This window comes from Carassius carassius, chromosome 6 (genome assembly GCF_963082965.1).
Source record: "Carassius carassius chromosome 6, fCarCar2.1, whole genome shotgun sequence".
Lineage (NCBI taxonomy): Eukaryota > Metazoa > Chordata > Actinopteri > Cypriniformes > Cyprinidae > Carassius > Carassius carassius.
In genome coordinates this window covers 22,285,622-22,310,177 of record NC_081760.1, presented here as the reverse complement: position 1 = coordinate 22,310,177, position 24,556 = coordinate 22,285,622, and the positions used below count along the sequence as shown (strand labels likewise).

Genomic DNA, 24,556 nt, shown 5'->3' with positions numbered 1-24,556 from the left:
CATATAAATGCAATTGTGGGTGATTTCATTTGCAGCTGGAGCAAAAGGAAACAAACATAATATTTGCTAGCGTCTCCCATGTACCTCTAAAGAAGTTTACCCTCCTATATTTAACCTCTAACTTTGCACTCCAAAATTGTTAAAGCATTTATATACACATCAAACGAATGAAACTGGGAGTATTCGGCTCCTCTGATCAACAGTAAGAATGATCTCCCCTCAGAAGCAGCATTCGAAGCAGCAAGTTCTGCCGTTATGAACATAGCTCTAAGATTAGGTGCTTTCCCAAAACCATAGCTCTAATGAACATCTGCCCGCAGCATTATTAACTTGGTCTTGTGTAGGAATGTCAACGATTAATTGATGATCGATAAGAGATCCAATCGATTAAAGCTATCGATGGCTGATTAAGCCATTTATTTTTGGGCCGCAAACGGCTCATGCGCAAAACATGTGCGAGCGGCTGTGAGTGATGGTGTATAAATGCATCATCATTCATTCATAATGTACAACAACGCAAAGTTCTTCAACATGGAAAACAATAGAAATGTAGTAAGTCATTTCCCCAGATAACAGTTTCATGTCAGGCTCTGCGCTTTGCAGATTTGGGAAAGGAAACCATGCCGAATTTGTGGAAATTCATGATCAACCAGCAAACCAGAACAAAGCCACGTAAATGTAGGCTATGGGCTCGAACGGCATCCAAAAGTATGGTCACGCTTAAATGAAATTAAAATGAAGTTTTATGAGATTTATGCATTTAGCATATGCTTTTCTCCTAACATGTGTTCCCTGGGATTCGAACCCCCAAACCTTGCGCTTGCTAACGCAATGCTCTACCAATTGAGTTACAGGAACATGATCTAACTGGAAAAACAGCAAAAACAGTTTTACTGAAGCATTCAATGATGTCACTAAACGATGATGCCACAACAAGCATCGTTCACAAGTTTCTGCATGGACCTAACTAGCCTAGGGCACAGGTTTTCAAGCCCTGGGACAAAATGGGATGCTTTAAGGAAAATGTATAGCTACTTAAGTAATAAGCCTAAAATAAAAATAATTTATTGTCATTAAAAAAAGCTAAATATACCTGACTTAATTTAGCTAACAGATTTAAAGCAGAAGTGTGGTGAGGCACTCCATAAACAAGTTCATGGAAAGGAAAGGATGACAACGCTCATTGTGTTTGTTCGACTTATTTTACAAAAGTACAAATCTTCTGTTTGTATTGTAAGTGTGCAAAATTAAAATTAAACACTTTTGCAGATTATATCTTACTCCAAAAACTGTTTTTTTAAAACTGTCTCAGCAGTTTGATCGAGCCGGCGCCTCGTTCGCATACATCCCACATATTCTAGCAATTCAAACTTCAATCGCATTGAAAACATTGCAATTGTGTGTTAAAAAACAACAACGAGCACCACGAAATCATTTGAAGAGGCGCATTCAGCGGTCTCCTTGACGTGATATAAAACAGTCAAAAAAGTAAAATGATCTCAAATGGCGCACTCCCTTTATTTTATCAAATGATCATGATCACATTTATTCATGTAACAATCTTGCTACTAGAAATTTATTCAGACTAAAACTTATAATTTTTTTTTTTTTTTTTTTTAGGTGGTTTTTCCTGTCATTCCGGCAGTGTACCCCGCCATCTGCGTGTCCATCACTCAAAAAAAAAAAAAAAACATAAATTCATATCTTCAGCTTGCATTTGAATAATTAGTGATTCTATGATGCTTCTCAACAACCAGGATACTACAATACTGAGGTGCAGATATCGCTACTATTTGCAATAAGAAGTATAAATAGCAGAAAATCCTGCTATTTTAACAGTGTAAATAGAACCTATAGCTATTTATTTCCACTTAGTGTAAATATTATATCACAAAAAAACTAGCGAGTTGCAGTGCTAGATTTTGGAGCTGTCGTTTTGTGTTAGGACAAACTTCATTCATGCGGGCCTGCTCCGCATGCGCCCCCTGCAGTTCTGGCTGAAAAGCGCAGGTACCGCGTCGAATGCATCTCAGGGTCAATCAGGGCTGTGTTACAGCCCTGAAACCCTGGATAGCAAACGACTGGTACCAATCAGGTGTAAGCCTGGGGACTTCCTCGAAAGTGAAGATGGTGTCGACGGACGCCTCCACTTCGGGATGGGGAGCGCTGCTCGAGGGCAGACCGTCCTTTGGCCTGTGGTCAGGACGGGAAAGCCTCCAACATATCAACTGTCTGGAAATGCTGGCAGTGGAGAACGCGCTGACGCGCTTTTGTCCCCAAATCAAGGGACACCACGTCTTAGTTCGTTCGGAGGACATGTCTGTGGTGTCCTACAGAAATCGCCAGGGCGGTCTCGGGTCCCGAAACCTGTACAGGTTGGCAGAACGCCTCCTGGTTCGGGCTCAGCGCAACTTGCACTCGCTGAGGGCAGTTCATGTGCCTGGACTACAGAATCTGGGTCCAGACAGGCTGTCCAGAAGCAACATTCCCACGGGCAAATGGTCTCTACACCCGCAAACAGTCCTGCTGTTGTGGGAGAGATTTGGCAGGGCGGAGGTGGACCTCTTCGCATCCCACGAAAACGCTTACTGCCCCGCGTTCTTTTCCAAGGACGAAAGCGCGCTGTCACGGAGATGGCCCGCTGCCCGCTTTATGCTTTTTCTCCCGTCTCCCTCCTTCCGCAGGTGATAGAATGGGTGAGAGAAACGAGATGTTCAATACTGCTTGTAGCACCTTTTTGGAAGAACCAACCATGGTTCCCAGATTTGATGCAGTTAGCAGACATCGCCCCGTGGCTAGTGCCGTTGAGGAGGGACCTCCTCTCGCAGGCCAGGGGCTTGATTTGGCACCCTCAACCGGAGTTGTGGTCCCTCCATGTGTGGGCGCTCAACGGTTACCCGCTGATCTCTCAGTGGGTGTGCTAAATACCATCACTCAGGCTAGAGCTCCGTCGACACGACGGCTGTATGCCTCGAAGTGGTCGGTTTTCTCCAGCTGGTGCACGGCTCGGGGATGTTCACCCCTTAGTTGTGAGGTGACGGAGGTTCTCTCCTTCCTACAGGAGCTGTTGGGTAAGGGCAGAGCCCCATCCACGTTCAAAGTTTATGTGGCGGCCATCGCAGCATTTTCTGAACAGCGCTCGGTCAGTCAGTAGGAAGGAACGATTTGGTCATCTGCTTCCTTAGAGGAGCTAGGAGGCTGAATCCTCCCAGACCTCCGTCAGTCCCTATATGGGACCTCGCAGCGGTTTTGGAGGCCATGAAGGGTCCCCCTTCTGAGCCTATCCAATCGATTAGCCTCCAGCATCTGTCGTTCAAGACCATATTCTTGTTGGCTCTCGCTTCAGTGAAGCGTGTGGGTGACCTGCACGCGCTCTCGGTGAGGCTGTCGTGCTTGGAGTTTGGGCCTAATGACTCAAGGGTCATACTCAAACCTAGGCACGGTCATGTGCTGAAGTCCCTCAACACGCCGTTTCGGGCTCAGGTTATTGCCCTGTCTGCCCTGTCGGTGTCAGGAGAGGATGGAGACTCGAGTCTTCTTTGCCCTGTTAGGGTTTTAAGAGCTTATGTGTCTCGCTCCGCTGTCTTTCGACAGACTGAGCAGCTGTTTGTCTCGTTCAGTGGACGTTCCAAGGGAATGGCTATTTCGAGACAGACTCTATCCAGATGGATAGTTGACGCCATAGCGTTAGCTTACGCTTCCAGGGGCCTTCAGTGCCCACTGGGCATCAGAGCACACTCCACAAGAGGCGTCACCTCGTCGTGGGCATGGTCTACTGGGATCTCCTTGCAGGATATATGTATGGCGGCAGGTTGGGCCTCGCTGTCTGCATTTATCAGGTTCTATAACCTGGAGGTTCCCGCCTTGCAAGCAAGGCTGCTGTCGGTATAGCCGAATCAGGGCCCTGATGGGAATTCTGAGTTCGTGAGCATTATGCGCTGCCGACTGTTATATGGGCAGTATTGCGTAAGACCCGCATTGCCACATTGGTCAGGCCTTGCCTCGACTGTGTGATGTTATATTGCCGCATCTACGGGTGCTGCTAGATATGGGACGGAGGGCTCCCCCCCTTTCCTGTCCTGGACTCTCTGTGAGTCCCTCGGGTGACTGTGCACTGTAAATCCTGGGCGTTGCTTCAGGTTTATTGGTGTGTGATCCCTGCGCGCACGGCGTTTTACATGGGGTTCCCGTAGCGTCTTAGCTAAGACGCAGTACGAGAGAACTCGTAAGAGAACGTACTCGGTTACTAACGTAACCTCGGTTCTCTCTAGAAGAGGGAACGAGTACTGCGTTCTCTGCCGTGCGTACGATTCACTCTGGTTCGCTTCGGCGATGAAATAAATCAGGTGAGTCAGCTTTTTCGAACTCCTTTTATAGGGTTGAGCCACACCCGTTTAGGCGGGAAGTGGCGTGATAGGCGTCCTAATTGGTCTGATATTGCATCAGCCTGCGCTCGATAGGCTGTGCACTTGCTGCAGAGCAGCCAATGAGCGAGCAGTCTCGCCTATGGCTGTGTACTGCTGTAAATGCGCTTTATAAAAATTCTAAATTAAGGATAATTTTTTGCTTCAGTATTTCGTGAAAAGAGACTTTTCCCGTAGCGTCTTAGCTAAGACGCAGTACTCGTTCCCTCTTCTAGAGAGAACCGAGGTTACGTTAGTAACCGAGTACGTTTCTTTGGATAATGGATAATTTGACATATCTAAAGATTATAAAAAGATATTGCATATGCAATTGTCTTTAGATCCCAATTAAATATGAACCTTGTTTATAGTCATTTATATGTTTTGTAGTTTCAGCATTGTGACGAATGTCAAACTTTAATTTAACTGGCATTTTTATTTGTCTTTGAATTATTATTTTTTTTTTTATAATGAATATGCTGACTGATAACTAGGAGAGAGTAAACCAGTTAGCTACGCAATGTGTGATTGACAAATAAAATCAATCATAATATTATGTTTGAAAGGTTGTTTTCTCAGTTATTATTATTGATAAGCATGATATGGCATTTAAAAACTGATAATGCATCACAATTTCTTTTTTTCAGCAGCTGTTCATTATTTTTATCTTTATACAAATAGTTATAATTTATTAAATTATTTTTACAATAATTCAGAATTGTAGTAATATTTATATGTATTATAATATTGCATATTATTATAAAAAGTGTATATTTAAGAAGTTATCACTTTTAACTAGTTGCTTATTAGTGTGCCTATTACATATTGTCTGTTTATTAGTAATTATAACGCATTTATTCTACATGACCATCTAGGCTACTTCCCTAATCCTACCTGATACATAAACTTAATAACTACCTTGCTAACAATTAAAAAGCAGTATATTAGGAGTTTATTGAGACAAAAGTCGTAGTTAATGGTTTGTTAATAGCTAGATTTGGACCTTAAAATATAGTGCCCCTATTAACTGTTAAGAAAGTCCAGGTGAAAAAATCCTGGAATTGCCCTTGCATGCCAATGACTGCATGCTGCTACAATAGATGCACTTTGCAGCATTAAGGTTAAAGATTAATTGATTAATTGATGGTTAATTCAAATGACAATCGATCATGGAATTGACCGAAAATTGACATGCCTAGTCTGGTGTAGACAACCACCCCTTATCTTATAAATCTGTGGAGTGCAAACAAATTGGAAATCATTTCTTAGCTTAAATTACATGAATACAAGAACGAGCAAGCACAGTACGTACAGCTGCAGGTGCCTCTGCCCAGGTGTAAGTTCACATTCAAGATGACAGATGTTGATTATGTAATACCATGATTGCGACCATCTGTTAATATAAATTGATAGGGTTCTTTCTAACCTTTCCTGTTCCTTGTCATTGGTGCATTTGCATTCACAGCAGTGCACTAATGATTACCCGCTGTGAGCAAATGCCATCAAATGTCACCATCAGCAGCCGGGCAGAACCAGAGCTGCTCAGATAGATGCTGAGGCATGGAGATTAATGACACAACATGAGCCACAAAAAAAGAGACTATTACTAAATCATAATGAACATGAAAAAAGTGAAAAACTATAATGATAGTAAATGTTTGGTCTTAGATTTACTTTCACTTTAACGTGTATGCTCCTTGGCGATGTACAGTAGTTCTGTTCAAAAGTTGGATTGGTAAGGGATCGGTAATATTTTTAAACGTTTTTGAACTAAAGAATCATTTCTTATTAATATATTCAATAATACTACACTTCAGTTAAGTATGGGCAAAAACATTACCTCTTTAAACTATAACTATTTACATATAAGCTAAATAAATCATTAATATATATATTTTATTCAATTATGTAATAATATTATGCATATAGCTTATTACTATATTAACAACACAATTTCTAAACTATGAACCACAAAAATTTACTATAAACTAATAGTTTGCAAGTAAGTTCTGTTATAAAGTGTTACCAAAAATGGTGAACTGTAGTGTTGCAAAAAAAATTAAATAACTCATAATCCCTGATTTAAAAGAAATCACAGAGGATCTAATGACAGCAGGTTAAAGCAGAATAGCAGAGTGCTGGTGTAATAGCAGTGATAAGGAGGGGCAGACTGGAAGATCGATGGGGGAAAGCTGACAGCACTGAATATGTACAGATGAAAACAGATAAAGGCCTTCCACTGCCCAAAGCCTCAACCGTTTCATGAGCTGCCGCATCGATCTCATGGAAAGCAAAAATATGTGCAATGTGCGTGTGTCAGTCTGTGTTTGAATCTACACAAGACTCAGAGCTGTAAGGCTTAGGGTTGGGCCGACAGACGATGCCATTGTCCATCACGATGTTGCAATGGCATCGTGATGCTCCACCCCCCGCCCCTTTTGGAATGCACGATCCTTTTGGAATGCACGCACGCACGTGCACTGTTTATACTATGGAGCAGAAGTACTTATCACATATTTTACTAGTTTATTTGTTTGTCAGTGGTACTGAGGATATGCAAATCATTCCCCATCGTTCTCAGTCATCTGTCATTACACAGTGTCTACACCGGATGCAAAAGTTGTCGTGTGGCACCGAGCCGCATCAGCTAAAGTCTGTCTAATTTTGTGTCAGCACATCATAAACAGAACACGGCAGCAGTTTACTGTCAGGGATTTGTGGTGTCATGCCACGCCGCATCCAGTGTAGACAGCATCACTGACTATACTGAGTTTTATTGACTGATCTACAGTACAGACCAAAAGTTTGGACACACCTTCTCATTCAAAGACTTTTCTTTATTTTCATGACTATGAAAATTGTAGATTCACACTAAAGGGATCAAAACTATGAATTAACACATGTGGAATTATATATGGAATTATATACATAACAAAAAAGTGTGAAACAACTGAAAATATGTCATATTCTAGGTTCTTCAAAGTAGCCACCTTTTGCTTTGATTACTGCTTTGCACACTCTTGGCATTCTCTTGATGAGCTTCAAGAGGTAGTCACCTGAAATGGTCTTCCAACAGTCTTGAAGGAGTTCCCCGAGAGATGCTTAGCACTTGGTGGCCCTTTTGCCTTCTGTCTGCGGTCCAGCTCACCCCTAAACCATCTCGATTGGGTTCAGGTCTGGTCATCTTGCGCAGCACCCCATCACTCTCCTTCTTGGTCAAATAGCCCTTGATGCCTTCAGTGTGACTCTACAATTTTCATAGTCATGAAAATAAAGAAAACTCTTTGAATGAAGGTGTGTCCAAACTTTTGTTCTGTACTGTATATATAATGAATCTTTATTATAGATCAGTGGTTCACACGCAGTGCAATGTTTTTTCCAGGCGTGTCTGCACCGCATCGAGTTAAAAACATCTCAACTTTTCAGAATGCTGCAAGCACACTGCACGTTGTGTGACAAGAACCAACCAATCAAGCTTCCTCACTTTTTCCGTTACTTTGAAACATCAGCAGAAAAATTGAGGAGAAGCTCATCATTGCGGTCCAGGGATTTCCTGAACTTGTCAAGCCCTCATTATTTTGACTAAAATAAGAGGAACAATGCATGGAGATGCAGCTGATGGTTGCTTAGCAATGACAGATGCCTCAGGAGCGCAAAGGGCTGATCGCTTTGGAAAGAATGAGAAAGTGGCGAGCCTAGCGTTTTCCACACGTTTTTAGGCTTGATGTGAACGGCCCCAGAGAAAGCAGATATTGAGCACGGATTGCGAATGTAAAGATAAACAAAAAATTTAAACAAAGATCAAAAATTTTTGGAAAACAGTAAATGAATAAATCAATTTTGAAATAAACAAACATGTGATATTAACGATATAAATGTAATGAAAAGTGGAATGATGCGAAAACCTTATATTGAATTATAAAGTAATTGTAAATTGATAATCCGAGTCAGATAATGGGATTTTGAGCTTGAGCCTGCTACCCTATTGTCAAGGCAGAAGGCTGTAAGTCTTTACAAACAAATCCCATAAATCCCACAGAACAATAACAATCTCACACATACCACAATCACTGGAACACACTGAGTGACCTCTGACTTGCACACAATGACTGCCATTTAGTAATAGGCAGGAATAATAGCAGCATAGTTTTAAGACAAAAATTTTCTTAACTGTTAAAAACAACAAAGCATCTACTTACTTGTAGGATGCGCTGAATGATGGCAGGTGGGGCGATAAAACTGGACATGCTGTTTAAGACTTTCATAGTAAGCTCTTTTAATGCTGAGGAAAAAGAGAAACAATCAGGACTGACTGAGCACTCAGCTAAATTCATTATACACCAGTGGTTCTTCTAATGTCTGAGATTTTTTTTAAATTGTAACTATTTTTTATCAGTTTTAACTATTTTCATTTTTTAAAAAGGAAGCTTTAAAGCACTTACAGTGGGTACAGAAAATGGGTCAGTATTTTGTTGAACCAACTTTTGCTTTAATTACAGCCTTTAGTCTGTTGGGATATGTCTCTGTCTCCATTAATTTCACAATATTTGCCCTATCTTCTTTGCAGAACTGCTCAAGTTCAGTTAAATTTGAAGAGCGTTTGTGGACTTGAGTCTTCAAGTCATTCCACAGATTTTTAATGGGATTTAACTCTGGGCTCTGACTAGGCCATCTTTTCATCTTTTCTCCTTCAACCAATGTATGCTCAGTTTTGCTGTGTGCTTTGGGTCACTGACATGTTGGAAGGTAAACCTCCTTCCCATTGACAACTTTCTGGCAGCGGACAGAATATCTTCCTCAAGAATTTGATGGTATTTTGCCCCATTCATTTTTCCTTCTATCCTGACAAGTGCTTCAGTCCCTGCTGCAGAGAAACAGCCCCATAACAGGATCTTATCACCTCCATGCTTTACTGTAGGAATGCCTGTATATCCACATCAAGATGTCTCTTCCAATATCACAACTTGACAGCTTGGCAAAATTAATTAAGAATTCAGGGGTTTCCCACTTGTAAATACAAATTCTCTTGTAAATGCAGAATTTCTGACTCCATTTGAAGGCTGCATTAATCTAATTTCATCTATAGATTATAATTTCTGTATTTCTGATTGCACTTACTGGTAATTATAATAATTGCCCTCACCTAAGAAGGAGCCTGTGTTATTTACTTTACTTCCTTCCTGCATTTAAGTGCGAACTGTAGTTTCGATTTACAACCCGAATTCCGAAAAAGTTGGGACGTTTTTTAAATTTTAATAAAATGAAAACTAAAAGACTTTCAAATCACATGAGCCAATATTTTATTCACAATAGAACATAGATAGCATAGCAAATGTTTAAACTGAGAAAGTTTACAATTTTATGCACAAAATGAGCTCATTTCAATTTTGATTTCTGCTACAGGTCTCAAAATAGTTGGGACGGGGCATGTTTACCATGGTGTAGCATCTCCTTTTCTTTTCAAAACAGTTTGAAGACGTCTGGGCATTGAGGCTATGAGTTGCTGGAGTTTTGCTGTTGGAATTTGGTCCCATTCTTGCCTTATATAGATTTCCAGCTGCTGAAGAGTTCGTGGTCATCTTTGACGTATTTTTCGTTTAATGATGCGCCAAATGTTCTCTATAGGTGAAAGATCTGGACTGCAGGCAGGCCAGGTTAGCACCCGGACTCTTCTACGACGAAGCCATGCTGTTGTTATAGCTGCAGTATGTGGTTTTGCATTGTCCTGCTGAAATAAACAAGGCCTTCCCTGAAATAGTTGTTTGGAGGGAAGCATATGTTGCTCTAAAACCTTTATATACCTTTCAGCATTCACAGAGCCTTCCAAAACATGCAAGCTGCCCATACCGTATGCACTTATGCACCCCCATACCATCAGAGATGCTGGCTTTTGAACTGAACGCTGATAACATGCTGGAAGGTCTCCCTCCTCTTTAGCCCGGAGGACACGGCGTCCGTGATTTCCAACAAGAATGTCAAATTTGGACTCGTCTGACCATAAAACACTATTCCACTTTGAAATAGTCCATTTTAAATGAGCCTTGGCCCACAGGACACGACGGCGCTTCTGGACCATGTTCATATATGGCTTCCTTTTTGCATGATAGAGCTTTAGTTGGCATCTGCTGATGGCACGGCGGATTGTGTTTACCGACAGTGGTTTCTGAAAGTATTCCTGGGCCCATTTAGTAATGTCATTGACACAATCATGCCGATGAGTGATGCAGTGTCGTCTGAGAGCCCGAAGACCACGGGCATCCAATAAAGGTCTCCGGCCTTGTCCCTTACGCACAGAGATTTCTCCAGTTTCTCTGAATCTTTTGATGATGTTATGCACTGTAGATGATGAGATTTGCAAAGCCTTTGCAATTTGACGTTGAGGAACATTGTTTTTAAAGTTTTCCACAATTTTTTTACGCAGTCTTTCACAGATTGGAGAGCCTCTGCCCATCTTTACTTCTGAGAGACTCTGCTTCTCTAAGACAAAGCTTTTATAGCTAATCATGTTACAGACCTGATATCAATTAACTTAATTAATCACTAGATGTTCTCCCAGCTGAATCTTTTCAAAACTGCTTGCTTTTTTAGCCATTTGTTGCCCCCGTGCCAACTTTTTTGAGACCTGTAGCAGGCATTAAATTTTAAATGAGCTAATTAAGTGGATAAAAGTGTAAAATTTCTCAGTTTAAACATTTGCTACGTTATCTATGTTCTATTGTGAATAAAATATTGGCTCATGTGATTTGAAATTCCTTTAGTTTTCATTTTATTAAAATTTAAAAAACGTCCCAACTTTTCCGGAATTCGGGTTGTAAGCAATTGCCCTGCTATAGCCTATTAGCTGTGCTAATTAGAAGGTGGCCACAGTTTTCACTTTAGTGTCTTAGACTGTGTATTTACCTGATGTCTTCCACATCAGCGGAAGTGTTCAGCCCTCTTTGTGTGAAGACCAATGAGTGTAAATACCTGCGACTTTACCTCCGTGACTTCACCGAGCAAAGAAACCGGCAATGCACTTAAGTACTATTTGTATCCTCTCTTTACACATTCTCCTTTTCTGTCCTCTCTTTGCCACCTGTTTCATGTGTTTCCAAAAAATTCAGGTTGTCTCTTGACAATGCTCTAATGTCACATGCAGATGGCAACGCAATGGTGCTAACCTGCATCATATCTCTACATCCTCTACTGCACCTCTTTCTTTGTGTGTCTCTGGAATTGTCAGTCAGCTGTCAACAAAGACGACTTAATTTCTGCTTTTTCTTTGAAATCTACACTCTACATCTAGGGCTTGACTGTGACCTGGATTCGTCCAGCTGGATTCGTTATGTCTAACACTTTCTCTTTCTCTCACACCCCTCCTCAGGTAGGCCGGGGTGGGGACATTGGTCTGCTAATTTCTGAGAATTGGAAATGCTCAACCCACTCTCCAGTATGCAATAATAACTCATTTGAATATCATTTGATCACTGCAACAGCTCCTATAAAATGCCAGGTTGTGGTAATTTACTGCCCTCCTGGGCAAATTCTATCCACCTTCCAAGAGGAGCTGGATGGGCTGCTGTCCTCATTCCTGGAGGATGGCAGTCTACTTTTAGTCTTTGGCGACTACAACATTCACCTTGACAAGCCTTATGCTACATACTTCCATTCACTCCTTGGCTCATTTGATCTCAAACGACTTACCACTACAATCACGCACAAATCAGGCAACCAACTTTACTTAATTTACACATGTAATTGTATTGCAGACAACATTTTGGTATAACCCCTACATATAGTATCTCTGACCTTTTCTTCATTACATTTAACCCTCTGGAGTCTAAAGGTATTTTTGGGGCCTGGAGAAGTTTTGTCATGCCCTGACATTTGTGCTTTTTTCAGTTTCTTATAAACATCTAAATGGGTAAAGTCTAATCTCACTGTAATTAGCACAAACTGGGCTATAATAATATGTGAAATGCATGTATGTACATGATTGTGTTTTTGAGAAAAAAAAATATATAATGCGTGGTTAGTGAAAAACTAAAAATGTTAAAACACTTGAATAAGGCAAAAAAACACACATAAAGAACAATGGTTCCCGGGATTTTTAGATTTTTGAGAACTGGAGCTTGTAGCCTAGAATTTTCCTTTCTAAATGATGTGAAAATCATCTTGTTTACTCACTTACAGAAAACAATATATTGATTTAAATTTTCTAAGACACTTTTTGTTGGTAAAAGTCATATGTGAGTAGGCGTCAACTATATCATGAATATCATTGTGATTTACACCAGAGAAGACAAAGGCCTGCATAATGAGCTGCATAATGAGCCATTCAGTCATCTGTGTCACAGAGGAAGGAGTTACAAGAAAGAATGTGAGAACAAAATAACTGTATATAATTTTATGTTTGTAGTTTATTAAGAATATATTTAATTATCCCACAACATAATTTAATATCCACTTGGGGGAGCAGTTAAACAGTTTATTAGAAACAATCAAAGCTGACTTTCAAACAAATTCTTTGGCATCAATACTCCAGTCACACAATCCTTCAGAAATCCTTTTAACAATCTTATTTTCTACAAAAAAAAAAAAAAAACATTTATTGTTATTATTATTAATGTTGAAAAGAGCTGAGAATATTTTTTTGGGATTTTAGGGGGATTAATTTGAAAGAAAAGCATTGTTTTTACATTTGTTACAGTTATCTATTTGTTACATTTATATTATTTCCATCAAGCTTTTGAATGGTATAGTATTGTATATTGTTATAATTTTGCTACCTAGGTAAGTCTCTCTGGATAAAAGCGTTTGTAAAAAAATGACTAAATATGTTTAATATAAATATGTTTAAATGTTTGTCTCACCGTCTGAAGTGTGTTTGGCATCGGCACCTTTGAGTAGTTTCTGTGGTGACATCATCGCCTCGAGGAGAGGAAACCACAGAGCCTGAGAGTGAGAGAAGATTGATGTACACACACACACACACACACAGTGAGAGGGAATAAGAAGATCAATACATTTTGTTCATGAAAAAGACAGCTCAGGATGATTGTACTACACACACACACACACCTCTCTTTGCTGCAGGTTGAGACCATGCGAGCTCCTCTGACACAAAGCAATGATGTCATGGAGAGCTTCCTCCACTCTTCGTAACAGACTCTGCACTTCATTGCATGTCTCCTCCTCCTCACCATCAGGCTTGTCTGCCTCTGAGCCTTTCAGGGCAAGTTGGTGGAGTTCGCCCTTCAGGGTCTGAGAAGCAGATATCAACAGATCGATAGCACATTTCCACTTGCCCTCTCTGTCTCACCAGGGATATTTAAGACACTGTTCTCTGAAACACAATCTAAATGAACTGGCTATTTCTGAAGGTGCTTTCACATTGGTAGTTTAGTCTGAAACAGGGCACGGTTTGCATAAAAATTTGTAATGTGAACAAGTGAAGTGGTATTGAACCCGAGACTTCATGCAGAAGTTGTTCTGAGTTCAGTTCCTCTGGAACTGTGGCACAATTTGCATGAATGTGAAAGCAAGTCAAACTCAGGTGACATGAGATGACAGAAAATACACCAGTGTTCGATAAACTCAAGTGAGTCTGAAACTAGACCAGTGCTGCGGGGGGGTGCCAGGGGTACCAAACTTGGATTCGGACCACAGAAAATGTGGCCAGTGTTAAAGCTCCCCGAGAGAAAAATTCAAGTAGTTCATTTAAGATGGCTATATAAATAAATACCATGGCTGTGAATCAGTTAACTTAACAGTTAACAGTTGAATGTTTCACATATATTATATGATAAATAATTCTAAATTATTTCCAATTAATTTCAAATCTTCTGCTCACCAAGGCTGTATTTATTTTATAAAAATTACAATGTAAAAAGCTGTGACTTTGATATAAATAAAACAGGAACAAAAACTTACATTTTATTATTATAAAATATATATATATATTCTTCACCGAAATGCCAGGAACAAACAAACACACTGGCAGCACTCCCCTGCAGCCCCGGAGAAACAAATGGTTATCTTTCTCTGACAACCAAAAACACACTTCTTTGGTGACATTATTGATTTTGTGGTTTAAAAACAAAATAACAAATACTTCTCGAGCAAGTCCTGCACAGCAGAATCAGAGTATATAAGCCAGAGTCCATGAAATAGACCAAGTTATAAAGTTATCATATATTAGTATCAATGTCGAAAACATTGCAACTTCATATTGTTGTGGAAACTATTAATTTGTTTGTTTGTTTGTTTGTTTGTTTAATGAATATAAAGTTCACGTTGCATGTATTTCCAAGCAAAAAAGTAAGTCATTAATGTTATTGCAAGATAAAGTATTGATTTATTTCTGACTCCAAACTTTTGAGTATATTTTCTGTAAGATGATGGTCTACAGTACAATTACAATAAGTGCATAACCGTATTAAGTCCAAGGAAGATTTTTGTTCATGTATTCCATCTGCAATATTTTATAATTCATTTTTGTTTAATTTACTATGTGGCAGAAAGTCTTTAGTTGTTTCATTTCATTGCATCTCACTATTCTGCATCTCTAGCCATGATCGCCAATGCTGAAATTCAACTTTGAAAAAGCCCAACCCCACTGGCATTCTGTTACATGTTCAGCTGTTTTTAAATGCAAAAATGTGCCCTGTGGAAACAACTGCTTACTAATGTTGTACTTAACTTGCTCTGGCATTAGTAAAATTGCTCATCAAATATATGAATGGAACAGGAGCCAGGGCATATGATTAATTGAGTGTAATTTTTTTTTAATTATTATTATTAGCCTTTTAGAAATATAATAATAAAAGCTGGAAATAAAACACAATTTTAATTTTTTTATTTTATTTTTATAATTTGATCTTTCTTTAAGCTACAAAAAAGAGTGCAGTGCTGCCATTTCAATTTAACACAACAGAACAAGGGTAAATCCATTTAGCAGAATTCCAGAATTTTTTATCATTAATCAATTTTAAACATTAATCGTTGTCAAATCCAGTCATTTCAATGCACTCAATGCATGCTTTGGAAGGGACTGCATTGGAGAGAAATTTAGAGATTGTGTTTTTTTTACAGTAATATTCAGTAAAAGGAAAGGCATGTTGGTGTTTTATGTTTATGTTGGACATTAAGAGGAGTTGCTGTAATGTTTTCAGAATTGTTCTGTTTCAGTATTCAGTACTCAGTATTTCAGTAGTTACCATTATGCAGATGAGTGTTGTCTGTGCTTAGGTATGGGCAGTAAGTGAGTAATAGCTATGCTAATGTCGGTACTGACATCAGTCTTTTCTTTTTTGTTCATTACATTGTGTATAATAATTAACGCAATGCTATATAAATAAAACTATTAAATTAAGTAAAGGTATTGAATACATTTTTTTGATCATGCTATTTTGAGTGTAGCATGATCTTAATTTTGCATGAGGGGAAAAGATTTCACAATGTGTTCAAGTTGGTAACACAGATTTACAGCATAGACTAAACGACTTCTGTGTAAGATGTGCTTCAAATACACTTGGATGAAATGAAACAATAATGTGAAAATCAAAATGTCTGCATTTTCAGAAAAACTTTGTCTGATTTTTCAAAATTATCATTTCTGGTTTAATCTAATGACATGTACTGTACAGCCAATTAGGCTACATTTACAATGTAATGGATGCACAGATCTAAAATTTTGACATCTTGGCTTTTTGAAAATGAAGTGGATTTGATTGATCCATCTCGCAAATATGTTACAACGAAGCGAGAGCACTCCTAGCAGAGTATCCATGAACATACACACTGTGTTCAAAAGCAGTCTCTGAAGTAGCTTCAGACATTAATATAAGGTCATGCAATATGGTAATTCTCCATAAATAGTGACCACTAGGGCTGTCGCGATAGTCGATAAATCAATTAATCGCACGATAAAAGAAATGAGCTCGATAATATTTTCTGTTTTCTATTTAAATAATGTAACATGTCATGATGTGGGGTTAGTCTGGAGCACAGCCTGTGGACAGCCTGTGGCAGAAAACACCCTCTCTGATGGCACAGATGTCCCGGGAATAAACAGATAAATGTCTCGCTAGAGTGACCAGCTTTGGGAAGCGCCTTTCATTTGGTTGTGGATGTTTGCGTAGCAAGCGATACAGCATTGTACTTGCACAACTATTGTACTTCATTTTAATACCGTATAACATATTTTGGAAGTAACTTTGTTGCCCTTTCTGTCGAAATTGGCCTTTATTTCGCTCGCTTTATTTGGCTTGCTCAGCTAAATATGTCTGTAGGCGTGTGGTTGCATGTGTCAACATGCCCAGTTAACACACACACACACAAACACACACCCGTCGTTTTCTCCTTTCCAAAGCACTCGGGCAGCTGCACTCCTGAGGCATCTGTCATTGCTAAGCATCCATCAGCTGCGATATCCGTTACAACAAGGAAATTTCAGTAATGGATTTCCACCACCGAAAAACCATTGCTGTAACTCTGCTACAAGATTTATTTACGAAGAAAAATAAAAGTAAAATAAAACTGCAGTGTTTTGGTGCACCCCGTTTTTCAAAAACAACGGGTATTTTCACCCTCAAGGAAGCTGATTGAGTTGGTTCTTTTCACATGACCTGGTGGACTTGCGTCATTCTAAAAAGCTAAGATGTTTTTAACTTGATGCGGCACAGACGGGCCTGGAAAAAACAAGCGCGTCGCACTGCGTCTCTTCCACTATGAGCGCGCAAACTGCATTTGAAATAATGACCTTGAGCACAAAAAAAGACGTGATATGTGAATGGCCCTTTCATCGAGCTCCTTCATCGGTCAAAATGTTTACTTCCGGTTAACGGTTAAACGGTCAATATGAGCATCCCTAACTGGCATATACACATAATATAACATACAAAATTAATTCATTTTAAGCCACACAAAAGCTGCCATAAAATAAAATAAAAGTTTATTGATCTTTGAAAAGGTGTACCTGCATTTTTATGCCATTATCCTTATATTAGTTGAAACTGGTCTTAGAACGACGATATTATCTTTATCGCGATAATTTCTTGGACAATTTATCGTCCAGCAAAATTTGTTATCGTGACAGGCCTAGTGGCCACATGAGGGTAATATCAGTTACAAAGTATTTGGGTGGTTTTTAAGTGAATGCTCTGATACCATTTACCAGAGAGTAGCAGTGAAATCCTGTTTTTGTGATATAAAGCAAGAATAGTCCTGGTCTTCATTAAGAATCTATTTGTAAACATCATGTCCTTGATGTTTAAGTGTCTGTAATAAGATCTGCTGCCTGTACCTCTTTCTCTAGCACTCTGTACTTCAGGGCAGTGCAGCTCCCACACCAGGCTCTGATATACCTAGTCAGGACACATATAATAGTGCACTTACAGAAGCTGAGCAGGATGTGATGGCAAAATGCTGGTGTGACAAGATCGGGTTAACTTCTCTATGATGGTTATTCTCAGAAAATGCTGACCCTCTCGACTCAAGTTTCCATCTATGTCTGGTCACCAATTTGAAGTTCCCTATAACTTACAATCACATATTTGGTTGTACTAGTCCAGAGCTGCACTGCCAAGAAATACAGTATAACCTAATAGCATTCATCTACTTCATCTATTTTGTTTAAAGCGCTATATAAATAAAGCTGACTTGACTTGACATTGCAGTCATATCTGGTGAAACACTCATGAATTAATAAAGGCAGGAGAAGTGGGAATAAGCTTACAACCTTAGGGGACTCAAGTGTTTAGAGTCACAGCAAAGGATATGTTTGTTCCTACTCACATCACCTGTGGTGTTTCATCAAAAAGCCCAAGATTTTACAGCATTTTATACCCATACCTTGAAACATCATCTACTAGCCTCTCCATCCCTGATTTTCTTAAGTTACACCTCCACATTTTTAGTGTTCCTTAATAAATCTTTCACAATATGTCCAGAAAAAATACAAAATTGTAAAAAGGAAATAAAGAAAATCTGTTTTCTAACTATTTATTTTTAAGATTACAGGGTTGCTAGCAATCCAAGGTATGTAATAGTGTGAGTGTATATTTTTAATTTTTTTGTATTAGTGTAATTTATAGATGGATCTAATGATAAAGCTTTCGGTGAACAAATTACTGTTTCTGAAGATGATGAAAAAGAACATTTTTGAGAGTAACATATCAAAAGGCTCACAATCCCCAATATGAGCAAGATGCTGAATGTACCTGAATGTAGGTGATGATGGTGGGGAAGCAACAGATAACGAATTATGCTTCATTTTATTAATTTGTATTTGTTATTAAAATAGTTTATAGCTCAATCTGTGTTAGATATTCCGGGGCCGGGTCAAATTCAAGGGTTATTACTTGCATTTGCTCTATTATGGAATGTTAAAAAGCTGTCAAAAATTAACAACTTTTTTTTTATTTATTTGTAAGGTATTTGTTATTGTATTTCAATCATAATGGAGCAAATGCCATTTAAAGCAGTCAATAACCATTTCAAGCTAGCATAGATCCTCTTGGCCAGTTTTCTGCAAGCTTGTATGGTGCGAAGAGCTCAAACCTGTAGCAGCACTTCAAAAGCTCCCTGCACATCTCCCTTCTTCTCCAGCAGGTAGGCCGTGGCCTCATGCAGCTTGTGTTTCTCTGTGATCTGTGATTAGACAAGACAGAGATAAGCCCGTCAATTGTGTTGCAGTCAAATTGTCAAGATTATCAAGACGAACGATCCACTCCAAGCTACTATCTAGAGGTGAGATAGTTTGTTTGTGAGAAACCATTCCCATAATGAAACATTCGAACACTTTCTGAAACCAAAGTAAAAAGAAGGTTAACGTGAAAGGCAGAGAAACACGAACAGGCATCCATGAACACAAAAATAGGGTAACTGAGAGCATCACAGAGCATAAAAAGACAATACAGACGGACAGAAACACAGCAGCAAGCAGATGGGTTTAAATATGGAGACATATACAAATAGCAGTGAAACAAGAATAAGGCAAGATGGCAGGACTTCAGAGCTTACTGTGTATGCACGTGTGTGTGCAAGGTGTCTGTTCAAATATTTAGCAGGTGCCACTCTTACTCCGTAACTGTATTGATTCTCTCTTCTGCCTGTCTTTCTTTTTCAGCGCTTCAGCACATGAGATATCTCCCCTCCCTCCATTATTCATTCATTTGTTCGTTCCTCCAGGCATCTTTCTGCCTGAGCCTGTCAACCAGCCCTCTAATTACTTCAGATTGCCAATCTTTACTTGCTCTATCATTGGTTTCATGTTGACTGATTAGATAGTGTGTGGTCTCCTAATCTTTAACATGCCAATGCCAAACCTGTAGTTTGAGGAGTGAATTCAGTAATCATCTGTATTTCAGTGCAAAAACTTCTGATTGTCTTATTTACTAACAGCCTGCAATTTCCTTTAAAAAGGACTCTGATAACTAATGTCATTGGTGGGCTTAATTTGCAGCTCTAACTACAGTACGAATCAGTACAGCTTCAACGACATCTGCAAGTAGTTTCAATACAAAAAAAGAAATGCGTTGCATCGGGAAGTTTAGTGCGGAGCTAAAGTGTTCTCCACAAAATGTATTTCCAGTCTGTGTGTGCAGCTAGAAGTAAGTTTAAATGTTCTTATCTTTATTGTTAATATATTTGTGTATTGTTGCTGTTGAAGCTAGTCACGGAGTGCAGATATTAACGATTCACGCATCTTGATCGTGATCCAGCAAACATCAATCTTCTTTTGTGAATTAATGTGATTATAATTATTTACGACATTTGTTTACAAGCTTATCAGAGCTGTTATGTGGATTATATGCTTATTTGCAGACGTACAGATAAATGCATCAAGAATCACATTCTAAAACTGCACCATCATGTGGTTTACATAAGGCACCCAGTTTGGCGCTAATGACAATAAAGCTGTGAGTTCGAGTCCCGCTCGGAGCAAGGCTGTACATTATACAGATGTTTGTGATTATTATAATTACATAGTGACTATAGTTAATCCTAGAAATATTTAAATGTCTTGGTAACTGCTTAATATGGCTGTAAATGCTTATTGTTATTGTATTTATTTGAGTACAGTTATTTACTATTGTTGTATTTTTTTAGAACCACACACATATACTTGCATCTACAGTGGAGAATAAATGTCAAAGAAACAACATTAGAATCCTTGCATTCTAACCAGACGTGCCATAGTGATTGCAAACTTCTACTTAACAGCCCAAACTAAGTACTCCATAACAAATCCAGTTCACCAAGACGCTAAGTGCAGTGAAATCACACCAAAAAGCACCATGAGTAATGAAGTCATTTGCAATCTTCCATTTTCAGCGCAAACATAACTTCCTTTTATGTAAATTAGGCTAATTATAAAGCCTTATTCACAAACTAGTTGTCAGCATATCAATAAAGTTGTTTCAATGAGTATAACTTTGGTGTAGCACATAGTACAAACTGAAAGATGAAGGCCAATCTGTATTAAGTTCTTTCTACATATTAAGCATAGACTTTATTCAAGCCACATAAATACAAAAAAAAAGGAAAAGTTTATACATTAACGTCGATTTGGGACAAATATAATGCAATGAAACTATGCTAGCTGCAGTGTTTGGTGCGGCAGGTTTCTAAGCAGTTTGGCGTGGCCAAAAAATTGGCGAATGGTGGCGACACTATGCATACACATGTTTTGCAAACATTTGAAAAAGATTTTCAAAAACATTTCTCATCCAGTGTACAAACCCCTTAAGTTGTCCATCAAGGCAGTATAACTCACTATATAACAGAAAACTTCTCAGAAAAAAAATCTTCCTACTTCTAAGAAAGCTATTTACATCGATTGCAATGAGCTATCCAAATCAACCAAGGTGGTAGTTGCAAATTTATTTGATAGTTATATTTAACTCATACTTATGTTTCTCAGTACTGAAAAGTATTAATGCAACGATTTACTCAATAATTGTGTGGGCTAAGTATTGCTTTTGCAATACAAGTATCAAGTCTTTAGCTCAGCAACAAGTTAATGTCAAAACCTTAGTCAAAGTCTCTAATGCACTACACATGAGGATTGCTGATTATGTGTGAGGAATATGTGTGGTAAATATTGGATTGCCCATTAAGAACGTTTCAAATCAGTCACTAGGATCAGATGCATTTTGCAGAATTTTTCTGATTTTTGTGGAGTATGTTACATGGATCTGAAAGTAATGTCCTCATTTTTTGTAGCTGAAAGCATCAACAAATTATATCAAATTAAAATAAAATAAATAAAATGGATGGGTGGATGGAAATGTCCAAAGTGAAGGGGATTTGTAGAGCTTTCAATGCCATAGAATGTAGCTGTATAAATGAAGGCAGCAGACCACAAGAAAGTTCACAAACAACAATATGTGTGTATGAGTTTTATTGATTTATACCTGAATTGCCTCCTCCAGTCGGTAGTCCTGAGAGGTCTTAAGGAAGGCGGTGACCTGCTGAGGACTGAACTGGCACTGTAGGTCCACTAAGAGCTCATGAAGATCTGGGCCCAATCTCAAGACGGTCTGAGGATTCAGACCCTCTCTGAAGCTGTTACAGAAAAAGAAAACCATGGATTAAGTCAAATGAATCCATTATATACTAGAGGAAACGGTCTTAAAACCCTGTCAGAAAAAACAAGCTATTTTTTAATAAACATGATTTGTTGCAAAATGGTCATTTATTTGGATCATCAGACTACAGCTGTGAGCATTACTGACCAGAATTACTAAACGCAGATCATCAGAGTAGACTGCTCAAGACAGTATTTCAGTTAAGGGTCAGCAAGAATATTTTCCATAATATTGTGAAATATTTTTGATTTTAAATTGATTTAATATATATATTTTACTCCAAAAGAAAAGGAAAAAATAGACATCTAACGCTTAGTCACAGCCAATACAACATCATCTTATCTAGATTTTGGCCAAATGTAAGCAAAAAAAAAATCTATCAACACTCTAAAGACATCAAAGTCGTTTTAAGATATTTAAAAATGTTTGCTGCATTGTAAAAAAAAAAAAACACTTTTATAAAATTGTGTTTTGAGAGTAAAAAAAAAAAAAAAAAAAAAAAAAAAAAAAACTTAAGTTGTTGCATTTTATTAGCCCTATTCCTTTCCAAAATAATGAAGGATAAAATGCCTGTAGTCTACAGCAAAATGTTTACAAACATTATAAAAACAGTTATTAGTTTATCCTCTAAAGTTTAGGTTATGAAAACGTCAATCCAAAAAAAAAAATAATAATTTACTCTGAAGCTGATACCTCTCTCATTTGGCACAAATCAAAATTAGGAAAAATAACAGAAATTAATATTCCTATTCAGTAACGTCACAGTGCATAGAATATAGAATAATACTTACTGTATAATAAGTAATGCTGTATATGCGTCCAAAAGTCGGACTCCAAATTTCATTCTAAGAATTATTTTGAGGTTAATATAGCAAATGAAAACCATTCAGCTTCCGGGAAATTTGAGAAGCTCCGCTAGGCTATTTTAGTTCCCCTCACTCTACAACAAATAATTTCAATTAACAGTATTTAGAAAAGAACAAGAATTACAAATATAAGAAGCTAAAGCAATAAAAACCAAAACTAATTAATTTAGGCTAAAACGAAACTGAAACCAACGTTGGGTCTCTCATTCGACACAAAATCAAATGGTTCCGTATTCGCCATCTATTTGGATGCCAAAAGATTATAAAAATAGCCTAGCTATGTTTACAGTGTTTATTATCGCTTAATATTTGTAAACATTTTGTGTCTGCATTATGTCTATTTCTGAATTAAATAATCTTTTTTCTCTAAAAAACGTTTTTTTCCCCCCTCTCTCTCTCTCTGCAGCAAACTGATAATTTACTGTAAATAAATCAATTACTTTTTAAACTGTTTAACTGATTATTAATCGGTCAAAATTAGCTGATACAGTTTGTTGCATTCATGCGCACTCAGAAAACGATGACTGTAAACGAATCAGCAGAGCTTGTACAAGCTTTTGTCATCATTGAATCTTTCTCAGATGTTTCCAAATGTCGAAATTGGTTAGCGCATCTATCTGTGCATGATGATGTCCAATGACTCCGGCGAGCAGAGCTTCTCAAAGTTGGGAATAATCAAAGGAGAGCTGCGGTCCTCAGGTGGGCAGGAAAGGCTAAGCATGGTGGCGTTTGAGTGTCGAATGCACATGCACCAACGCCAAGAAAAGATAGGCCCTTTTTGCGCTGCTTCATGAGGCCTAATTTGGTGTTAATCCGGCCCTGAAGGCGGTGCATTGCCATTGAGACTTGCCTATGCTGAGTTCACAGCTGAGCAGACATTTCACTCATTGGCTTTAGCGTCACATTTGCATATGCCGTACTGCTGGAATTCGTGATTGGTTGACAGCAAATTTCAAATATTAAATGGAACGATAAAATAACGTTATTAACCGGTTAATGGACATTTCAAATTTTCGATTCTGTTCGGAACTATAAAATTTGATTCATTTCCAGTAAAAATTACGTTCGTTTGCGATTTTCGTTTTCATTCCTTGGTTCCATCCAACACGGTTCCTGACACGTCACTTTTTGACGTAACCTACGCTCACTCTCATCCTCCCGGCTATCTGCTATAGTTTCATCTTTGCTTCCTTCCCCTGAACAGTTATCATCTCTTGATGGTAACAGTGCTACTGATACTTTCTGCTCCCCTCTTACATCGTGTTTAGACACTATCTGCCCCTTCCATGCCAGCCTGTTCTCCTTGAGCATCGTTCTAAGCTCAGAGCTGCAGAAAGAGTATGGCGCAAATTACAAAATTCTACTGACCTTAATGTATATCGATAACTCCTCTCTTTATTCTCTCCTAATGTCTCCACTGCTAGAAGGACATAACAAAATTAACAATTCACCTAACTTTCGCATGCTCTTTAAAACATTTTCCTCCCTCCTTTGTCCTCCTCCCCCTCCTTCATCAACTCTAACACCTGATAACTTTGTCACATTCTTCATTAATAAAATCACAAACCTCGGTTCACAATTTGCCACACCACAAACTGTCAAACACCTCTTACAAGCAAACATACACTCATTTTCATCCTTCTCTCCACTCTCTGAGGCAGAAGTCTCTAAACTCATCCTTTCCAATCATCCTAATACTTGTACTTGCCCTAAC

The 24,556-nt window shown here is 38.5% G+C and overlaps 1 protein-coding gene across 1 annotated transcript in view; it reads right to left on the bottom strand.

Annotated features, from left to right (window-relative positions):
- LOC132142498 (vacuolar protein sorting-associated protein 8 homolog) overlaps positions 1–24,556 on the bottom strand; it is a 148,426-nt gene that overhangs the window by 44,086 nt on the left and 79,784 nt on the right. Inside the window, exons 35-39 of the mRNA XM_059552410.1 lie at positions 21,803–21,953; positions 18,945–19,034; positions 13,464–13,646; positions 13,256–13,337; positions 8,603–8,685 (exon numbers count right to left, since the gene is read on the bottom strand). Coding sequence (XP_059408393.1) covers positions 8,603–8,685; positions 13,256–13,337; positions 13,464–13,646; positions 18,945–19,034; positions 21,803–21,953 — 589 coding nt within the window. The remainder of the gene's footprint in view (positions 1–8,602; positions 8,686–13,255; positions 13,338–13,463; positions 13,647–18,944; positions 19,035–21,802; positions 21,954–24,556) is intronic.